Source organism: Fistularia commersonii, chromosome 21 (assembly GCF_037954325.1).
Source record: "Fistularia commersonii isolate RoL2024-O1a breed Wild chromosome 21, RoL_Fcom_v1.0, whole genome shotgun sequence".
Lineage (NCBI taxonomy): Eukaryota > Metazoa > Chordata > Actinopteri > Syngnathiformes > Fistulariidae > Fistularia > Fistularia commersonii.
The window spans coordinates 8,523,616-8,546,636 of NC_141304.1; the positions used below are offsets into that span (position 1 = coordinate 8,523,616).

Consider the following 23,021-nt stretch of genomic DNA (forward strand, 5'->3'; position numbering starts at 1 on the left):
CATAGCTTTTGATAAAGTGGTTAGTTTATTTTAGATAAACCTGGCCATCAAATAAACTCAAGGGGTTTCTGCTATTCAAGCCAGAAGTCCTTGTCTATTACTGTCTTAACATTTGTCATGCAGGTGTGCTTTTGCATTCTTCTCTCTCTGTCCAGAGTTGTCACTTAGTTGTGAAAAATTTCACCCATGGATGTTTTCATAGCTCTTTTACATGGCTGTAGAGATCATTTGGTAGGCTGGCTGTCAGTCACACACAGAGATAGATGACCTGCTTTACATCTTGGCCTTAGTTACCCTTTGCTTCAAGCACTTTACTTCTAGAACAGGGCACCAAGATATCAAAACTATCTTGCAAACCTAATTTGAGTAATTATTTTCATACTTCATATTTCTTATTTAAATCTGTACCATTTTATTTATTTTGGAGGTCTGATTTTATTTATTTATTGATTGACTCATCTTAAGTGTGTCCAAATTCACTTTGCTTCTGTGCCCCAATATAACTTGCGTGCTGACAAATGTGGCTCACCACTATTTTTCTGACAAACATTGACTAATTAAAGAAAATTGCAAGAAATAATTGAGAAAATATAGTTTCATTTTCCTAAAATTTCTCTGCTACGTACTGTAGGTGTTACTATATACATCTACCTTTTCCTTCATTGATCCACCATTTGAACTAAGCTGCAGATACATTGTTGACTGCAAGGTACATAATTGTAAAAAGGAAATTAAATATTTAACTGTATTAAAGATGCACGCATGACTTAAAACAAATTATCTTTTAAACCTCTGCAATAAAACAATTCACCCTTCATCATGTGGAGACTGATAAGATGCTCCTGATATGTTTCCAGGAACACAGAGCCCTGGTTTTATAGTGGCTGTTCTATCTTTGGACAGCAAAGTCGGCATGTCACAACAGCAGTGTGAAGGCTGACACGAGAAAACAAACATGAGAGAAATGTTGAAACCTGTTGAAATCAAACTTACTCCCAGGTGAGATATTAGCCCATGGAACACTGACAGCCTGAGTCGTGCATGTTTTATTAGTTTGACTGGTTGTTCAAGTAGATGCAGTGGCAAATTCTGAAATGTTGTACGCTTTTATGGGTCCCAAGCTGGTGTGAGTCACAGAAATTTCACAAGGGGATATCGATTGTATGGAAGCCTTGGGAGCTCCAGACTTATTCTATATGTGGTCAGTTAGATTGTCTTCCTGCCAACAAAAACAGCTTGCTTTATAACCGGATATATATGTGTGTGTGTGTGTGTGTGTGTGTGTGTGTCTGTGTGTGTGTGTGTGTGTGTGTGTGTGTGTGTGTGTGTGTGTGTGTGAGTGCGTGCGTGTGTGTGTGTGTGTTTTCTTGATCTGCTGTTTTGAATTGAATCTTGAACGTTATAATCACTATTATATAATCATCACCTAAGAAGTTGCAATTCAGCATGAAGTAAATTTTTAAAAATAAATTCTCTTTGAGCCCTTCAAATGCTAGATGGTAAATTTTGAACGTAAGTCTCACATTTCCTATGTATACTAATAGTTTACTGACACATCAGCGATCCGTTATTGTGATGATCCTGAAAGGATTGGGTCAGATAAAGGTTTAGAGCAAAGATTCATGATTTAGGCACCTTTGTTAAAGTTTAAATGATGGTGATTTTTACAACAATGCCATTGGTCCCTGGCAACTCGTAGCAATATTGTTCAAAGCAGCAAACCTCTATTCCCAGTTGGCAGTTCCTGGTTTTATCCAGACTTTTTTAACTATATATACAATAAACATTCTCTGGTTTCGGAAACGCCAGCCATAATAGACAACTAATACAGATAAAGATCATGATAGAATGCGGACCCTACTGAAGAGACAGACATGTTTGAAGCCTCTGGAAGTCTGGAATGTGACAACCATTGAGTCATGCCCCTCTAGGCCTGCGGTTAACAGTAGTATTTTTGTGTTCACATCCGCTTCGTATTGTGTCTTGACAATTGTTGTGCTAGGTGCTTTTTTTTTTTAAAGCGTGTTCTGTAGGTGAATGGGGGGTCGCTCATGTCTGCCACGCTCTTATGGACATGTGTGTCTGCTACGGACACACATTCTATAGAATGTCAGCAAATGCAGACACATTTGGGAGCATTTATATGTTGATCTCCTCTGAATGGCTTTGACATTTGAAAGCATCATCAACATAATAAAAACACTGTCACTTTTCCTCTCTGCTCTCTTTTACCCCCTCTTCTCAGTGCCTTTTTTTTTCTTCCACTTTACTTTTCATTGTCTTTATATTTACCTTTCACTCATCGCACTAAATCCATGTTTCTTGGCGGTTATTTTTCTGTTCATGTTCTCTCAAACTAATATTTTTCTTTTATCACAGTATCCTCCATTCTTTATTTTCATTTCAGTTTCCAATATATTTAGTTCCTTCCTTCCTTCCTTCCTTCCTTCCTTCCTTCCTTCCTTCCTTCCTTCCTTCCTTCTTTCTGTCTTCATCAATTTCATTGAAAATTATTTTTTACATCATTATATTATAATTACCATTATTATCATTTCCATTATTATTTTTATTAGTCATTTCTCTTCATTATGTCATTTATTTATTATCTATTTATCTTCTCACCTGCTTCTGTCCATCCACTCTTTCTTTCCTTCCTTTTTTCAACCTGTAATCCTTATTTGTTTTCCATCCTTATTGATTGATGCTTTCCGTTTGATATTCCACAATTTTTTTTTTCTCTCTCTCTCCTTATCTCTAAGCTATTATTATTTTTGAATTTCAGTATGAGAGAGAATTTTGACAGTACTTAATATCAACATCTTTCCTCTCTTCTGCACTTGCGTCTCCCTAAATGATTACATGAATCAAGGAACAAAAGACGGACACTGAGGCTCTACGCACACACTTACATAGTCCCGCCTCTGTTGCTAGGTAACTGTTGCCTCTTACTATACAGCCCCTTCAACCAATTACTTGGACAAAATGTCTCTGAAGGCGGAGCCTCTCTTTGCTCCACCGTGGAAGGAAGTGACTCCTGCTCAACAGTGACATCATTTCCCCCTGCTGTTTTATTTCATAAACACACTGGCACACAAGCACACGAGTGCGTGCACACACACACACACACACACACACACACACACACACACTCACACACACACACCATGATCACTTGGTATACATCCAAGAGAGGCAAATAAGGAATACTTTGAGTCCTATATGATTTGTTTGAATAGATATGGAGATAAATGGCTGATGATATTTAGAACATCATTTTATACATATTGGCATGTGAGGCTCTGAATTCTGATCTACTGCTTTTAATCAGATGGTTGAAGAACTGGACCTAGATTTGTATTATTCACATCTGACAGGATTTAATAAAATTAGATCTCATTAGTAGGGTAAGCAGTAATGTAATAAAGCAAATGAAGTCTAGACCAACATGGGTGTTTACGCTGTTTAATATGTGCGTGCACAACAGGTTTGCATGGAAGATATGCCTTGTTTTTTTTTGAACACTTAAATTGATTAACTCCACTAAGTCCAATACCTTAATCCCACAACAGACACACACACACACACACACACACACACACACACACACACACACACACACACACACACACAAACAAAGTAAAAATAAATAAAGAAAGAAGTACATACAACATTTCAAAGATAGAGGTGGATAGTGAGGTTTATCTATTTCTTTGTAATTTTTTTAAAATATTTATCAATTTTTATCCTTGGACTAAAAAGATGTCACCCTTCCCAGTGGAAACAATCTGCATAAATATGTAGTTACAGCAAAAATAGTGTGTATTTACCATTCCATATCACTGTCATCCTCGTGGAGTGTCTTGATATGGATTTCCATTATACATGTACAAGTTTGAGATACTGATACTTGACGATGGGAGATTAAATGTATCCACCATGTTACACTCACTCACTAGAAATCAGTTCTAATAACATAAGTTTGATGATTCCTAGTGCACTGAAGACATATAGTTTTCTTTGTCTTCACACATTTTATTCAGAAGAATTTTGATTATGTGTACCTTTGATTGAAAAGTATCTGTGGCTTCCCTTTATTAACAGGAAAAAACACAAGTAGCACTGTTTTATTCTCAAACTATAATTAAACTATGATCAGGCATGAATGGGCAGGGGATCACAATAATGACAAATGTTATTTTTATTGTGTGTGTGTGTTGGTTTGGGGGTTTAGAGTTTACAGGTAAATTATTAATGTCTATCTTCTGATCCTGTGTCCCCCTTGTGGTGACTTAGCTGAAAGAAAATGTTTTGAAACTGAAATGACACCAGATAAGATGCTTTTTTCTTATTTCAAACTGGAGAGTTTCTTTAAAGGGTGCTCATAAAAGATATCAATGTGTGGCAGGTTTATAGATGTTTTAATCCTACATGGTGAAATCATCAAGTGCCTGTTTTATGTTGGCAGTTAACCGTTACCTGTCTTTTGCCTAGCATCCATCCCACATTGAGCTCCAGTATTATTAACAAATGTTAATATTCCCCTCAACCGCCCTTCTTCATTGTCTCTTACCTCCAATCTTTGACCCCACACCCTTTATCCTTCCTCTGTGAGATCTGGTGACCCATCCCCCCCAACATATCCTGACATGGTAGAGTAAAATAGGTACAGTAATGATTTTCACCACTTTTTTGTCTCTTTTCTATGTTTAGATTGTGCAAGCATGCATTATTGCATCACTTCTATTGAACTGCATGTCACAATTTACCATTCGTGGGCATTTGAAATTATTGCAAATGCAACAAAATGATCAAGTTTTGATTTGCATGATATTTGAATTTCAGAGCCATGTAAGTGACCTTAAAAGGTGATCATGTGTAATTTGCAAGCACCATTGAATCAGTGTAACATAGGTTTTGGGAAATGAATTGGGAGTTTGCATGCTGGTTTTATTCAAGGACAATTCCATCTCATTTAGAATTTAAACACGATATGACATGATAATCAGATGAACTGAAAAAGCAGATGAAAATAAAAGGATAAATAAATGAATAATGTTGCCTCCCAAAAAAATGGGACATAATAATTCTAAGAATTGACTGCTTGTTCATTGGCTTATAGCATTGTCAGAGGGGAGGGCAGGGGATTTAAACACCAAATAAAAAAAAAAACAAAACAATGGAATTGCCCTTCTCTTGACCATATCTCTCTAATATTAAGAGTAATTGAATTCTATGTTTTGGATGCATGAATATGAGATGCTAACAATGGTGATGATATTTTGACAACCAGTAAAAATCATGCTTATATCAAATGCTTAATGTATTTCTTTTGTTTTTCATCCGCAGGTTTGGTTGGAGAAGGAAGAGGAGGAAGAGGAGGAGGCTGAAGGTGAAGAGTTCAAAGCCCCTGTTGTATTTTGCATGCAGGCAGAGCACGCTGGCACCAGGACATACTTCTTCAGCACAGACAGCGATGAGGAGCAAAAGGAGTGGATTACAGTTATGAGCCAGGCATCGGAGGTCAAAGTCACACCATTGCAGAGGTGCTATACACATACACACAGACACACACATAGTATGTGCTTATAATAATGTAAAAATGTAAAACAATCCATCAAAAACCCTTGTGTTATGTAGTAGTGGCCATTTCAATCAGCGTCAGTTATACTTTAGCTCTATCTTGTGGCAGTACTATGAAACTGCAATGGTCACTCTTTTTTTTTTTTTTTTTTTTTTTTTTTTTTTTTTTTTTTGTTAATTATCAGTTACAATTAATAATTTTAAACATGGGTTATTGACAACTTCCCTTTAAAACTTCCCATAACCTTGCCATTTACTTGAAGAGAAAAGCATGCTTTAGCTGCTGCATCGCTCACACTGGAATATCAGTGCCAGTTTTCTGGAGGGAATGTAAAACAACACAATTACAGAATACCTTCAAATTGGTGTTTGGATCACACACACAACAATAGGCAGTCAGGCAACCACTTCTTAAATTGAGTTTAATGTGAAAAAGTAATCCCAAGTAAAAGATATAAAAGAAAAATAAAAGAAGACATTTAAACATGTAGTATACACACAGTCAGGCCTGAAGCAATTCATACCCCAGGGGTATGAATAATTTCGGACTTGACTGTATGTGTATATGCATATGTCTGTGTGCATGTACTCTATATATGATCAGTTTGTGTAGATTTTTAAGTGACTTTTACAAAAATACTTTTTGCTTCTGGTTACAGTATATGTATGTTTTGGTAACTTAATTAGGGGATTATGAAAACCCTTGTTTTGGTAAGTGACAATTGGTTACCAGGTTGCAAATAAAGTCTGACACATTAACTTAATCAGGAACCAGTTACATGTGATCTTTATTATACATTCCAACCCTGCTCTGAAAGGAAGCAATAACTAGAAAAGAATGTCAATAAAAGGATTTGGTGTTTTGACCTTGTTGCTATGATTTACGATTATGAGGCAGACAGACAAGATATATGGTTGATCCCATGGGGGCCTTCGTAATGACTGTGGTTGGGTAAGCTGAGGTGTGAAACAAGAACCCCCAATGGGAAGCAGGGAGGAGGTGTTGTAACTTTCAAGGAGACACTTAACATATAGCAAACAGCTTGTTAGGTGGATTTAGTGGCAGTGGAATTTTGACTTAAAACGATTGTGACTTGGTGGGAAAGAATCAGGCATTTGTCAGGCATTTCATTGAGCACATACATTCATAAGAACTGTCAAGAAATACATCAGAATCAAGATTAGAATCGGAAAATCTATTGAGCCATGGTGGAGTGCGGGACCAGACAGTACAGACAGGAGGACATTGTCGTTGGCGTACTTCACCAGGTGGCAGACCTGTTGAATGGACCTGCTTACCGTGGAGGAAGAAGAGCAGGGAGACAGGATGCCGCTTTGCAGTGAGCTGATGGAGGGTATCAGAGAGGACGTCGTTCACCAGAACTCTCTAGGAATTGTTGGTGAGGAAGCTGATGATCCACTGGATGAGCCGGTGGTTTAGGTGGAAACAGGTCATCAGCTTCTGCACCAGTATGTAAGAGTGCAGTGCAGGGTGTTAAAACAGAGGAGAAGTTGGCAAAAAGGAGCCTGGTTGTGTTGTGGGGGGTTTCCAGGTGTCTGTATAGAATCAGTGAGGAAGATCTTGGCATCATCCACCCCTCTATGTGCCCAATAGGCGAATTGGAGAGGATCAACTGGAGGTTCAGTTACTCTGGTGATAGGAGTTGTTACAATTCTCTCCAAGGCCATCACCAGAGAGGTGAGGGCCGCTGTCCTGAGGTCATTCAAGGCCTTAGGGGTCCCCGCTTTTTGGGATGGGAATCACTGTTGAGTGTTTCCACATCTGGGTTACTGTGCTGCAGGACAGGGAGTTATGAAAAAGGAAATGGGAAACTCCCCCCAGCTGCTCAGCACAAAGCTTGAGAATACGTCCACAGACCCTGTCTGGACCAGGCACTGTAGAGACCCTAGTTTTCCCAAGGGCTCTCATCCCCTCCTCAGAGTCGAAGACCAGGGCAGGGCAGTCTGGTCTGAGAGTGGAGACTAAGGTCTCTTTCTGGGACTCTCAAAGCGGATGAAGAAGGAGTTCAGGTCATTGAGGAGTGATGTAGGGTTACTCCCTTGGATTTGAATGGGTGAACGACTGGGGGAGGCAGTGTTCACTGGGGGAAGCGGTGTTCACCAAGGCCATATTTTTGATCGGCTGCCAAGCTGAACAGAGTCCCATTGTGCAAAGGTTTGCGCCACCTTGTTTTTATAACTCAACTTGGCAGTTCTTGTGGCTTGTTTGACCTCCTTATTTACCTCCTTCTTCTCAGCCTCAGTTGGTAAAGAAGTTTTTTTTTCTTATTGATAATCTTTTTTAGTTCTTTGGTCATCCAGGGTTTGATTTGAACAAAGAACTAGAAATATTATTTTTTTTTTCTGCCTTTTTTCAGCCTTGAACCATCCGTGTAGATTCTCTGGCTCAAGTACATCTTTGGATAACAGTCTTAGGGTTAATAGTGTGATTACTTCGATTTTCTTCCACAGACCAAATTGTTGTTTGATTGCTTTTTAAGACCCTTAACAGAGAAATATGTTGTTGCATTAAAAATTACTTTCTTACTACCTTGTGTATATCTGAACATGTTCTGCTAATTGTTTTCAGTATTCTGTTGGGTTGATGTAATATGAATGTTTTAAGATCCTCCGCTGTACCTCACTTTTTATGCTTCATTTACAATCTCTCTTTATATCATCTTTTCATCGATCTTTATTTGGGGGCATACCCATTTAAATCAATTATGCAATGAATTAGACTCACAATATCGGTCAGGTTAGAACGGCTAATTTAAGAGAAAATGCTACACATTATTTACTGGATATACATATTCTACCTAAATGATCATAAAAATGATCTCATTAAAGAGAAATAGTAAATTTGAGCTGGGAACTATTACATTACCCTCCATTCACTGTTATTGTACTGATTTTCTTTCTCTAAACTTCACAGAAAAAACTCGGAAACTATGGCCCATTTGAACCATAACATGGTGACAAAAGCACCTGACCCACAAACAGAGCAGCACCCACAGACACCTTCACGCATTGAAGGTGGTAGTGACATGTCCACCCATTTCAAGACAAATGGAGTGGAAGTAAATGAAACGCCTTCGCCGTCCACTCTCTGCTCTGATCAGGACTTACAAAGAAAGGAAGTGAGACAAATAGAGGGTGGAGGCAAAGGTGAAGATGAAGGTGGAGGACTTGCTCCTGGCCGTGAAGGTCCCTCTGAGCACCAGCCAAATGGCTGGGGTAACTATGGATCTCACAATGCTGCCCACCAAAACAGTAAACCCCATCCAGCTAGGAGTCACAGCAGTAATCGTGGCCCACAGGGATATACAGAAGGTGGTCTTGGGACACAACACAACTCCAAGGAGCAGCAAGAGAATGTGGTACTGAGGAGGGGCTTTGTGCCCAGGACAGCCCCTGAGAGGGTGGCCCAGAGAAAGAGTTCCATGGCCCAGCTACAGCAATGGGTCAACCAACGACGAGGCATGGCCTCTCAAGAGGACATCAACAGGTATCCAACCATAGAGATTGTGTCTTTTTACATTTATATTTTACTTGTTGTTCAGAGGCCATGGAATCTAGATGGTGCAAATATCCTGCAAACCTCTGCAACGCCATTATCCATTATCCTTAAATCATCATACATAAGGATTTGAGCATTACTTTATCATTGTTGTTGTTGTTGTTGTTGTTGTTGTTGTTGTTGTCGTCGTCGTCGTCGTCGTCGTCGTCGTCGTCGTCATCGACATCATCGTCATCATCATCATTATTTTTTTTTATTGTTGTTGTTGTTATCAGTCATAGGATCATTATTATTATTGTGTTGGATTTAATGAAAATCCAGTTAACAGTAAATTCAATTATCCATTACATTCCATAAACCATAAGTGATGGTTTGGTCAAAATAGCAATGCATGCAAAACTTCTGTAGAAGTTATATATATTAAATAGGTATGTTTCAATGTGAAAATCCTTAATAGCAGGTGTTGATTCCATGTTAGGTTCACCATATTTGTCAAGTGCAAAGCATCATGCAATACACTGTCAAAGTTGCCTCTTACCAAAAATTGCAGACACAGGCATTTTGGCTACAATATGTGCAAAGTTTTTAGACATGTAAATCAAATCATCATGAATTTCACTAATTGACTCCCTCGTATGTGTACTGAAGCACATCTTTTAACCTGAATGCAGAAACAACCAAATCCGTATTTCTAAATGTGTACGTGAATCTAGCCCTGCCCTGTCCTTCCTTTTATAGATGGCTTTATCAGAGGAACTGACTATCTGCTTTGCAAGTCAATATCTACAAAAGCATTTTCACTTTATTCTCTTTTTATAGTCCGTCTCGCTACTACCCACTAAACCCTGGGGTACCACCCGACTACTATGGCTACCCTGGCCCACAGTATGTGGAGGAGTACCCACTCTACCCACCAGGGATTCGACCTGATAGTATCTGCTCTGTCTCTGCTGTTGGGGGATATGACCGCCGCTGGACTGTGGAGGAAAAGCGTCGTTCGCTGAGGGATGGACCCCATCAGTTATATGGCCCTCCAAACCCGAGGGACTCTTGGGGACCACAGTACTATGGAATGGAAACATCCATGAGACGTCTTTCCATACAGCCACGCTCCCGATCTGTTCCTAGGTCTCCATCCCTGTCCTCGGGGGGGCCTTATTCACCAGTACCACCCAACTTTGTCTCACCGGCTCGATCACCATCAACACGCTTTGACCGATATGGGAGGATGAGGGATGACATGATCTACGCCGACCCCTCTGTCTACAGTCTGAGGAGATCTGTCAGCTCACCAAAGGTACAGTGTACACATGTGTGTTTTTGTGTGTGTATCCTCGGTTACAAAAGGTTGTTGTCATATCAAATGGAAAAAATGGTTTTAGACGCTCATTACCAGTCCAACAATATAGGTTAAAAGATAGTAATGAACAAATGAGAGACTGACTTTATAATCATATTCATTCATGGGACTCCACATTAACAGCCTCCCTTTCATTCTGCTTCCGTCTTCCCTTCCCTCTTTCCCTGGTACTCCCTTCCCCTCTTCAGTATGACTACCCTGGTGATAGGAGGTCATTAAGCCAAGGATTATACCACTACAACTACCCCGTATCCCCCTCCATCCACAGTAAAATGGTATGTGTGGCTAATGTAGTGTAAAGCCTAACTGTTCAGTGGTTAACACAGTCAGACACAGTCATGGAAACGGAGATGTCTGTTACTGCAGTGCTTTGTGTAGCAGTGATCTTGGGTTCATCTGCATATTGTTCCTTTGTCCTGATCCACTACACCTCAGTTTCTGTTGAGACATTTTCTCCTGATTTCTCCCACTTACCCTGCTGTCTATCACACCACAGAGCCACTGTCTTGTGCCTATGTCCGTATGTGTATGTGTGTAGGTTTATAATTCAAAGAATCAGGTAGATATAAGCATCAGTCACTTTACTTGTGGCCAGTTAAATCTGTATAAAGTTCAGTAAAATAAAGTGCAATTCAATGAATAAGTACCTGAGTTAATTGGGTAAACCTGGTCGATCCGGCAGTGTTATGCAATTAAATTTGAGGTGAATAGTTCAAGCTTAGCTTGTTTACCACACAAATTGGAAAAATTAAAATATATAAAAAAAAATTAAAAAAAATGTTTGTAAAATGAGTTTTGATCAAAATCAGTATGCAACATTAAAGTGTCTGTCAAGGGATCCTCCTGTGCAGTTATTAATCTCTGTACATTCCTTCGAAAGCATGTGTTTTCATCACTGACATGCTAAGACTGTTATTATTAGGGCCTAATGATGTCATGGAAAGGATCCCCACAGAGACAGATGATTGCTGTAACTATTAACATCTTTCATCAAAAGTAAATGTGCCAGTGACAACTCCTTACTTATGCACTGTGTTACTGAGTGATCGATGGCCTGCTTTGCTTTTGTTTGGTGGGCTATATTACAGATGAACACATTAACTGAAGCTTGAGACATAATATCCACTTGACCAGAAAAAGTGTTTCACTCCTGCACCAGCCTTTTCTTTTCAATGCAGGGTTTATTCTATCCAGGCTATAGTGTTCCAGGGTGTAATCATCATCAAATTATGGTCTTCAAGATCTATTTATTTATTTAACCGCCATGACCCCAAAATGAATTGCTTTGTACACTTAAAATTCATAAATGCCATTTTTTTCTTTATATGTATTTACTTTTTCTATTTCAATTAAGCTCTTTTGAATGAGTATGCTCAGAAGTTGGTTGTAGCAGTTAGAGCCAACTCAAATAACTTAGTTTTATCTGATGAACTCTGTAGACTATGACATTTTGCCTTTGTTATGAACTTTGGATCTTTTTGTAGTAGTACCTTATAGTTCTTGCTCAATACTGAAGTTACATGTCCTTTATCTCAATACTTTTGACCGAACTAGGGCATAGGGAACACCAGCATTACCTAAAATGTGGCTTAATAAATAATAATAATAATGATACAGGCTTTAGCTTCAAAAAAATTAGCCTGTGTAATTCAAATATTTTTCTTCACTGCATTTACTTTATTCTTAACTATCTTGCAAGTGTATTAAGTGTCTCAATCAAGCACAGCATAAAGAATAGCCATGTGGTCTGACAATACAACTGCATCAATGAAAATTAATTGTGTAATTCCAAACTATCTATGTGCCAGACCTTTATGACTGTCTCTTAAGCATAAAAAGACCAGAGGAAAGAGAGTGAAGGAATTAATCAATGTTTCTGGTCAGTTTCAAAGGTGAAACCAAGCATTTAGTCTTAAACATAGATTTAGATTTAGATTTGCTGCTAGCAAAAAAAATTACCTGTACTGAATATTCACAGTGACCATAAATGAAATCCAGTTACTCACTCCAAAATACTAACTCCACCATCTCTCAATGCAGGATAAAATGTAATAAGGTTTCATGATCAGTTCCAATTTGCACATAAAAATATAAATGAGAGTCAGTGAGGTCTTTTTTTTTCCACCAGCATGTTTCAAAAAAAGTCAGCAGCCAGCTCTGAAATTTCAGACAAAATTCAGTAGTCTTTCACCACCTGCAGAATAGTCAGCTGCACTTTCAGGCAGCATATCAACCTCATATTTTTACTTTTTTTTAACAAGTGCGACAAATCATCAGAACATTATCTATGTCTTGGCTGTAGATGATTTCCCAAACTCCAGCTCAATCTGCTTGACCACTGGCCAAAGTGAGTGACTTGACCAGTCGTGGCCATTCAAGCACATCACAACACAGACTGCTAGCATTTTTTGCAGTATTCTGGCAGTACCTTTCTTTTTTTGGATGGACAGTTGTGCTTAAGAGTCAAAATATCATTTGCTGGGGGAGGGGAGGGGGGTAGTTGGCAGGGAAATAATTTAAAAGAAAGTCAAATAGTTGTCCAGATAATTTCCCTGCAATAAAATTACTCAAACTAGGGACTTATAAAAACACGAGATCTCTCTTCGGAATATTATTGAAGGTGTTTGTGGCCAAAAATGAACATCTGGAGATCCTAGTTCTCAATACAATTGGCTTCTTGATTGGGATGCTTTGCTTTGATTCTGTCTTATCTGGAATCCTTCTGTCTGTACTGCGTCTGTCTGCGTGATCTCCATGTGTGCTGTTGCTTCGGTTTTTGTCTCAGGATGATGTATTAGACCTCCAGCTCCAGCGCAACCTGGAGTACCTAGACCAACAGGTAGGAGGATCCACACACAGCATTGTTTGCCACTGCAGAATTAATGTCTCGGTCAAAAATAATCACTCAGGCCTTCTGTTTCCGTCTGTATATCAGCCGTTAACATATTTTTCCAACTACAGTTTGAGTATAGTTCCACTTATCCGTATAAGGTTTTTGTCAGGTTTCTGTAATCTGAGTTGATTCTTCAGGTTTTCGATGGAAGCCAGCTTATTGGTATGGTTACCCGAAGGGTGGAGCGGTCATCCTCAGCAGCAAAGCTCTGTGTACAAGTAAGAGAGGTGAAAGGACAGCAGGGAGGCAGGCTTCAGCGAGCAGCACTGCTTCATCAGTGGGTCACCTGGCAGTCGACCTTTTGCTACTAACTTGTTTTTAAGTCTACTGAAGGAACTTTGCAGCCAGAAATGGCTAGTTCTTTTTTTTTTTTTTTTTAAAGTTTAGTATTTTACACAGACCTCGATGAAGGCCTGTAAACAGGATAAAACCACAGGAGACAATCCACTCTTTCCCAAGCCTGCCTCTCTTTTCTACTGTTGTCGTCTTGTCTGCATGCTGTGTATTCTTCACAATTTCACTCTTTCTGTTTGCCTGCTTCAGCTCAAATTTCTGTGGCTTGGTAGTCATACATTGTTTTTATACATATTACCATGTTTAACGGTGTCCAACCAAGCCTTTGTGAATCCACATACCATGTACATAATATATATCTATGGGCTTTTAAATATTATGGAATACAGACATAGACACACACACACATCATACTTTCATAAGTAATATCTTAGAGGCGAGCTCGCACACGCTAACAATTTAAGACACTTTCTGCCTGGTTGTTAAGTGATTATTCAAATGGCAGCACTGTAAATGTAGTCAGTATCATGACCCAGATTTGTCATTCCAGTTTTATCTTTCTTCTTCTTCCCCGACTAATCATTTGATAGCTGCAGACGTGAGTGTGCCCTCTGCTGGCAGAATGACAGCACAACACATTTTTTCTTGAAACTAATAAGAATAGAAATACAGTAAACAGAAATTAGTATAGAGACAGTTCACAAAATGAATAATTTTGTTGAATTTAACAACAGGCGGTTTTAAAAGCCCCAGCATTTTTTCAAATAAATTAATTGATGCATACATAAATACATATACCGTAGAATCACAGCCTCAATATTATTCCGATTCCAATTATGATTAAGGTTATGATGCCGATACCAATCACAATTATTATTATGGCAATGGAAGTTTTTTTTTTTTTTTTTTTTTTTTCAGTTTTGCTGTTGTAGTTGTTGTTTTCATCAAAGGTATTTTCCTATGTGGACATCTGAAAATGAATGCTTCTTCATGATTCTATTGGAGTCAAATGATCTTAGAAAGTCAGAAGGATCTGGATGGCTAAAAGAAATAGTAGTAGTTCATAAATATGTTTAGTAAATTAGTGATTGCATTTCGTAATTAATCCTTTGAAGATGGAAGGCCTTTACAGACTCCTAAGGAAAGGAATATCATGATCCACTTTCTTTGTTTCATTGTTTTGAGGGTTTGTGTTGCACCATTACGGGTCAGCTGCAGCTATTTAGTTGTTTTTATTTTGGCTTTTTCAGTAGTCAAGTCTTCAAAGGATAAATGCAAGGTTTTTCTGACACAAAACCCTTGTTTGATAATGTATTTTAAGTAATCTACGTGAGATTCTAAAAGTTAAAATTCCCAACTGTGGTTAAATTCTGGAATTAATTAAAGTAGTATAAAAAACAAAAAGAGATGTTTAGCTCATTCTAATGATTCCATTGCAATTAAATTAAGGATGTATTTTGTCTAATGTTTTTATCCACCACCCTTTTTTTTTTTTTTGAATCAGTGTTGAAGCTTTACAGGTGTAAAGTACACCTTGTAAGTTCTTGTGATGTTTGTAGAAATAATAACAATGTGAGGCAGGCGATCGTAAGCTATTAAAAGTAAAAAAGATTACACTGCAGAACTCGGAAATTTTAGAATAACACTGTCCGTATTGTAGGGTCCTTAAAAAGACTAAAGTGAACACATGAAAACAGTTCCAAAATCACTTTAATATAAAGAATATGTATATTTTGATTAAGGTATGTGACACAAACTGGATCTGTAAAATAATAATCATAATACATTTTATCTAAGGCACAAACACTCAAGGAAATATACTGTATCTGGTTAATATTAATGTTGTTTTTTTTTATTCATCTAACAATGTCCAGTATTTGAATTTATTCCACTTGATTTCTGGTAATAAAAATAGTATGATGCAGATGAAAAAATGAAGAATGAGGACTGTATAGCACACATTGAATCTACATTCCACAAAACAGGGATGAAATATCAGTGAGATAAGAAGATGTCTTTGTGTATTTGGGTAAATTTAACATATTTTAAGCGCATGGGATATACAGTGTTTTTTGATAACAAATTGATGTGTTATACACTGAAGATTTTTTGTCAACCTACAAACAACCTTCCACTACTTCCAGATGTGGGCACAGCAGTTTAAAAAAAAAAATTGCTGATATATTACATTTGATGAAATTATTAGAAAGAAAAAAATTACCGATTAGACGAGCACTGGAAAAAAAAATTACTAACAGCAACAACTGATTCGTGTTTGTTTAACTTAAATATTAAATCTCAGACTGAATCAAATTAATTTGTTCTTTTTTTTTTTACCTTTTTTTTTTATACATATAATATTCTTCGTATTCACATTGATAATAACGCTCGCTTTGGAGTAGATCTTATGTTCTTTCTCTCTCTGCTGTCTTTTTGTCTCTCTCCACCTGCTGGTACCCTCTGCGTAGTTTATGTTGTATCCATTCATTCATTCATCTCATTTTATATGAATTGCCAGTGATACAATTGGGCTGGTTGATTATCATTTGAAATTTAAATGATATGCTTTCTGATCAAGAAATGTTGAAAGAGGCCATAGTAAATGCTCTGCAATCAAGGCCAGTGCAGTTCTATGTCTTTTCAGCCTGTGGTTGAACATTGCCTGTGACCTCTTTTCTTTCCATTTTAGAGGGTTTAAACCCAGGAGATGATTACACAATGAACTGCTGTCTTCAGACATTTGATGTTCAACTCAAATTTTTGAGGCTGAAAATTCAGTGAAAACCACAGTTTTGTGTTTCTCCATTTCTGATGGTAAATCTGGCCCTGGCGGTCTTGCATGTCCTTGCATAGTCATCAAAATGTAAAATTAAGGACAATGCCCAGTTCCTGTATTCTGTTGTTAAAAAAACAAACAAAAAAATAAACAGGCGATCAGACAAACCACAAACCCCTAATTCCTTCTCTAAAGAGGATTTATGTTTCTGATAGAAAATCAAATTAGGCCTTGCTTTGATTCAGAATAAAGGCTTTTATTTCTCAAACATCTATAGTGGTCTCACCCCTATCAAAAGAGAAAAAAAAAATTGTATTCACAACATCATCTTTAGTATTTCACAATCACTTGGATCCCACTTCAGGAGTCGTATTTGTCAGTAAGGCTAGTTTGTCATATGTGTATATGTTAATGAAGGAATTTTCCACATTCATCTCATTTTAGTGTGAGGTTTTCAGTGTGAGGTTTTGCTGTCATATTGATTGGTTTCAGACACAACTGTTTTCAGTCACAATATTTAAAGTCCTGTATCCTGCTCTTTTCATCGTCTCATGCAATCCCAGGTTTGAGGATATAGATGCAGACCCACTCCTCTGGGTTTCGTGATGATGGGAGAGATCATCAAACTTGACTCTTTAGTCTGAGACATGGACCATGAATCTGTCATCTGTAACTTACAGTTATGCAGTTGGGTATCATCAGAATACTAATGTGAAGCTTATTGTGTGAGCTAAAAGAGTATATTTCCATTTTGCTGCTGGCAGATGTGATGTATTGTTTATGTACACATTTACACTTTTTGGCCCACATCTTCCTGGTTGAGACCCAATCTCTAATGAAGGAAATTTGAATGAGTTGTGAATGAGTCAAGCCGACAGATCTTGGGCTTTTTCTCAGAATAAAGAGCTAAAACTCAAAAAAGTCAACATTTCTTTCTTAAGGCAATTTATTGTCTGCACCGCTTGATTGATGCTGACAATTTAGATAATTCGTTCAGTCTGTTTTTACAGGTGCCTCCCTTCCATGATGTCTACAGCAGAGAGTTGCACCCCACACTGAAGTTCAACGAGATTGAAACCAGCGTAAGATACTTAACAGAACACATCAACACATAAATATGCAATATTTCTTTTCATGTTTGCACTGCAGATTCTATTATAACTAAGTAGGTGGATAAGGGTCTCGAAGTTTGAATTGGTCAAGCAAAGGTTGTAAATCTTAGATGAGACGTGACTATCACCACCTTAGACCTCAGGATACTCAAGACTTTAAATATTTGTATGATATTTTTATGGATATAGAAAAAAAAAATCTGTTTTTGAAAATGATGGTTTGATCCTGAACATGACCAGTCACACCCACCAACCCATTAGGATGTTTCTGATCGAGGACCAAAGGATAACACAAGCAGCAATTATGTAAAAGGATAGTTCAAAAGTAATTGCATTCACATTTCAAACTTACTCTTCTTCTGCAGACGTAAGAGGTGAATAGCTGTATTCAAGATCTGAATCTTAAGAGTCGATGACATAACCACTGAAAGGTTGTACTTTATGCAGGGCTTATCTGCTAATGTACCATTATAAAAGCAGATTCATGAGGCAGGGCAAATTATTTTACATCTTATAGAGGCAGTTGTGGCTGGTTAGAGCAGGCGTGCACAGTGTCAAAGACACTGTATTCCCAGTTGCTGCCGATGGTCTGCTTAGCGCCTTCCATGACAGCTCCGCAGCTGTCGGTATGCGAGTCCATCTGTGAATGGGTAAATGTGAGATCTAGTGTAAAGCACTTTGAAAACTGCAAGGTGTTGAAAGCACTAGGAGTTGAAAAAATTTACTCTATCACCAACAATTCACATCAGGGCAACACAATGAGAGGCCATTGTTTCAAATATATTGTATACATTATGTGGCCAAAATTATTCACTCACCTGCCTTGACTCACATATGGACTTAAGTGAGATCCCATTCCTAATCCACCCTACCCTCTACAGCTTTAACAGCTTCAACTCTTCTGGGAAGGGTGTCCAACCTGGGAGGTTCAGGAGTGTGTTTATGGGAATTTTTGACCATTCAAGCACATTTGTTAGGTCACACACTGCTGATGGAACAGAAGGCCTGGCTCTTAATCTCCGCTCAAATTCATCCCAAAGTTCTATTGGGTTTGGGGTCAGGACCCTCTGCAGTGCAGTCAAACTCATCCACACCAGACTCTGTCATCCATGTCTTTATGGACCTTGCATTTTGCACTGGTCCACAGTCATGTTGGAAAAGGAAGGGGCCAGCTCTAAACTGTTCCCACAAAGCTGGGAGCATGGAATTGTCCCAAATTTCTTGGTATGCTGAAGCTTTCTGAGTTCCTTTCACTGGTACCAAGGGGCCAAGACCGGCTCCTGAAAAACAACCCTACATCATAATCCCCCCTCCAGCACACTTCACACTTGGCACAATGCAGTCAGAAAAGTACTGTTCCAGCAACCACCAAACCCAGACTCGTCCATCAGATTGCCAGATGGAGAAGTGCAATTCGTCATTCCAGAGAACGCATCTCCAATGCTCTAGAGTTGAGTGGTGGTGTGCTTTACACCACTGCATCCGACGCTTTGCTTTGCACTTGGTGATGTGTGGCTTGATGCAGCTGCTCAGCCATGGAAACCCATTCTATGAAGCTCTAGTCACATGAAGTTTGAAGGTCTGTAGTGATTGACTGCAGAAAGTTGGCGACCTCTTCCCAGTATGCGTCTCCGCATCCGCTGACCCCGCATCTACCACTTCGTACCTGAGTTGCTGTCATTGCCTAACACTTCTGTGTTCTTATAATGCAGCTGATGATTAATTGTGGAATATGTAGGAGTGAGGAAATTTCAAGACTGGATTTGTCACGCAGGTGGCATCCTATCACAGTTCCACGCAGGAATTCACTGAGCTCCTGAGAGCGACCCATTTTTTCACAAATGTCAAAAGACTTTGCATGCCTATGTGCTTGATTTTATACACCTGTGGCCATGGAAGTGATTGGAACACCTGGTTTTGACTATTTGGATGGGTGAGTGAATACAATTGGCCATGTAGTGTATTTGAAATTTAATCAGTTGTAATTTCATATGTTTTTCCTTCTAAATCCCTAAAAGTAAAAGGTGAACTAGTCTTCCTTCTAAATTCTATGTCATGTAAAACAATATTAACTTTTATGTACATTCACTTTTTTATAGTAGACTACAGCTGGTGAAAGGTGCGCTGGCAGCCTGTCTAATATATTTTAGTATGGAAAACAACTGAACTGTGCTTTGAACTGAACTTCAAACTCAATACTCTTACCAAATTATGATGTATGTGCATACAATGGTTGGTCTGGGTCTGTTTATCTTGATTTTGTGTTGGGCTCCTATCCTAGATGTTCAACTGTGCACTTTCCTCTGTGTGTTTATGTGTGTTTATGTGTGCACTGGGGGGGGTTTAACTTTGGTGAAAGGTCTTTCTTGTTTAAACATGACAAAACTGTGAGACAGTTCCCATATAGATGCCTAAGAACTTGCCTACATTGGTGCCGTGACCTTTGGAAGAAGCTTTGAAATCAGATGACAATGCTCCATTATCCGTATAATTTCAGCTCTTTACATAACGATATATACATAGGATGAAATAAAACAGACCTCTCCCCTTTGTTTTCAAAAAAACATCTGGTAACCACTGGTTGTTCTGTTGGATGCAGAAACTTCTGGGTCGACTGTGTGAGCAGAACAGAGTTTTGAAAGACCATGAAGCAGTTGTCCACAGACTACGTATGGACAAGGTATATTATTGCACTTTGCTGTGTTTTACTAATTAATCGTGCTTTGAAAATGGAGCTAGTTACATGTATTGAAAAAACAGATAAACTAGGTACAGTTATATATGAGCAGAACGCTAAATATCTCTATATATAGTGTGTGACGTGTCCGTGTGTACACAAGTGTGTGCATGTGTGTTAGTGTCTATGTATAGTTTCAGACCACTCACGATTTAATGAGATAATAGTGGCTACGTGCCATGCTCATGTTGCCAGTCCGGAACTCTCAAATTAGAGTCTGGCAGCTCTAAAAGTGAAAAGAAACTTTGAACTATACTTATCGGGAACTATAGCAGCAACCGTATAGCTTATTTGGTGGAAAGTCAAATCCAGATTTCATTGTCAAACACTGCTGTTTCTAGGACAGCCTTGAGGAGGCGCTGGTGGCAACTCATCAGGAAATGGAGCAGTACCATAACCAGCCTCTGGCTATGGAGAAACTGAGGTTCAAAAAGGAAACCTTGCAAAACCAGCTCATCAACATCAGAGGAGAGCTTTCACAGGCCTCCAGTGTAAGACATACCCTCCCATATGAAGACTGCTTACTGCTAAACACTCCTTTTTTCCAAATTGTGAAAGTTCTAGCCCTTTTTTTTTGTATTTTTCTCTATTTATCATTTGATTGAATTGTTCCAACTGCGGCCTGAATGCAGTCATTTACTATACCACCTTAATAATCGATTTGTCATCTCATGTTGTGTCATCCTATAGATAAAGCAACATCACATGACAGTACTTCTGGAAAAGAGAATTAATTCAAACAATGACGTTATGATCCATGCAGGGTTTTGTAAATATCTAATATACCAATAGAGACTCATTCATCACTCAGTGTTGCACATCTGCACACATTGTAGTACATTTAGTGGCAGAAATATTGTAAACAGGAACCAGTTTCTAAAAATAAATAAATGTAGAAAAACCGAAATAATGTGTTTATGCTATATTGTAAGAATGATTGAGTGAGAATGATACATTCAGTCCAGAGAGAAACACTCCATTGAAAGCCACAGCTGCTAGACGTATTGTCTTAGACGAGTATGGCTTCAATTACATGTGCCTCTCTTAGAGTTTAACTACCACTCGCATGGAGTTTGAAGCGCTAGAGGACGAGGCCCATGCCATTCATGGGGATCTATGGGAACAGCTCAATGCAGGAATGCAGGTAAGATCATTTCTCTTTACAGCCATGCTATAACTTACATGGGAAGTGGAAAGCTGTTTTTAAGAGGCCAAGCAATATGTTTCTGTTAAACCCTTATGACAGCACAATGGAAAATGCAACATTTCTAGTCGGAGCATTGAGTTTTTTTCTGTTTGTTTTTTTGTTTGTTTATATTTTCATATCGATATAACTTTACTTGGACTGTGATATAGAATAAACGTTGCTATTTTTGGTTTAAAAAAATTCAATTCATTTTGACATGCTGATGTTACAGAGTGAATTGGTTCGAAGGCACATTCAGAAAGAATTCTGGAGGGTCCAGGATGTGTTGGAGGGCCTACACAAAAATAACTCATCCAGAGGCACTGACACAGCCAAGCACAGAGGTAAAACAATAATGAATCATTACATGATTTGTTGAGATGCCAGTGTTTCTACCACTAAAGATGTTTGCGTATGGTCATGCGTATGGTCATGCATGATATAATATGTTAATATTTCTTTCTTTACGTGATTAGTTAGGGACAAACTTAACATTATTTCTCATTTTGGTATATTATTTTAATGTGTTGCAGTAATTTTGATAGATAGTAATTTTGTGAACAAGTAAGCATATTTTCCTATTGATCTGAATATGTCACATACAATACTGTAGTTGTGTACATATGACAGCATAAAAAAACAAACATAAAAAAACTATGTTATGCAATCAAAGATGAGATGGTATAAGACAGAAGGATAGAGAGAATAGAGTTAGATGGAGAAGGTTGATTTGCTGTGGTGACCCTGAAGGGAAAAGCCGAAAGGAAAAGAAGATCCAATCTTGAGCAATAGTTTGTGAATCTTGTTCTTTCATATGTATATATATATATTCATAATTTGTCACTCTACCACCCCCATCCCCTTCTTTTTTTTTCTTGCACAGTGGCCAGCGGTGCATCAGGCTCTTTTAGCACCAATAGTCCAGCCAGTCCCCTGAGCTCAGTAAGCCTCACCAGCCCACTCAGCCCTTTCTCCCCAGTGCCCGGCTCCCAGGCCTCGCCCACTAAACAGCTGGGCCCGGAGGTAAGCACTGGACACATCCAGCTGGGAGCCAGCCCTGATCCAAAACGTAGTGCAAGCCCATTCTCAAACTTAAGACCTAGCCCTGAAGTGTGTAGAAAATCATTTCTGAAGCCCCGTCCCAAATCCTGTGTAGTGCCTCATTTCAAATCTGACCCCAAGCCGAGGTCTAGACCCAGAAGCTACAGGGAGCCTGACATGAGCTTGGTTGCAGATGATATCAATAGTTGTGAAACCTCTGAATACACCTTGACCCAGCCCTCCCCTGGTTTACAGAGCCTTAAGGAGTCTTTGGGTAGATTAGATACTGTGATAGAAGAAACAGATCAAAACATTAAGAGCAGAATCAAATCGAACTTTGACGAAGTTATAAATCAAACCAAAGGCAACACAGGAGAACAGATCAGCTATCTCCAAGTACAATGTCAGGACTCTAACCATACTAATAAGCATTCAGACACTGTCCAAACTCATTTTCACCTACAGGACATTAGCTGGTTGACCTCAAACATTTGCAGCCAAGAAGTAAAGATTGGCCTGAGA

General features: G+C 38.6%; 1 protein-coding gene across 21 annotated transcripts in view; it reads left to right on the forward strand.

Annotated features, from left to right (window-relative positions):
* The window catches only part of plekha6 (pleckstrin homology domain containing A6), an 84,373-nt gene that overhangs the window by 48,537 nt on the left and 12,815 nt on the right, over positions 1 to 23,021 (forward strand). For 8 of the 21 annotated variants that reach the window (XR_015107788.1, XM_086168594.1, XM_086168590.1 and 5 more), the window contains 12 exons: positions 5,347 to 5,543; positions 8,516 to 9,088; positions 9,920 to 10,397; positions 10,649 to 10,735; positions 13,246 to 13,299; positions 13,491 to 13,571; positions 17,434 to 17,505; positions 20,135 to 20,215; positions 20,614 to 20,763; positions 21,321 to 21,416; positions 21,691 to 21,802; positions 22,342 to 22,481. Coding sequence is in view for 20 of the 21 variants with exons in the window: in XM_086168594.1 (XP_086024720.1) it covers positions 5,347 to 5,543; positions 8,516 to 9,088; positions 9,920 to 10,397; positions 10,649 to 10,735; positions 13,246 to 13,299; positions 13,491 to 13,571; positions 17,434 to 17,505; positions 20,135 to 20,215; positions 20,614 to 20,763; positions 21,321 to 21,416; positions 21,691 to 21,802; positions 22,342 to 22,481 (2,121 nt within the window). In the remaining variant the exon portion in view is untranslated. Of the gene's footprint in view, positions 1 to 1,292; positions 4,650 to 5,346; positions 5,544 to 8,515; positions 9,089 to 9,919; positions 10,398 to 10,648; positions 10,736 to 13,245; positions 13,300 to 13,490; positions 13,572 to 17,433; positions 17,506 to 20,134; positions 20,216 to 20,613; positions 20,764 to 21,320; positions 21,417 to 21,690; positions 21,803 to 22,341; positions 22,482 to 23,021 lie in introns of those variants that run through there. The other 13 variants (XM_086168598.1, XM_086168593.1, XM_086168607.1 and 10 more) reach the window with 7 other exon arrangements.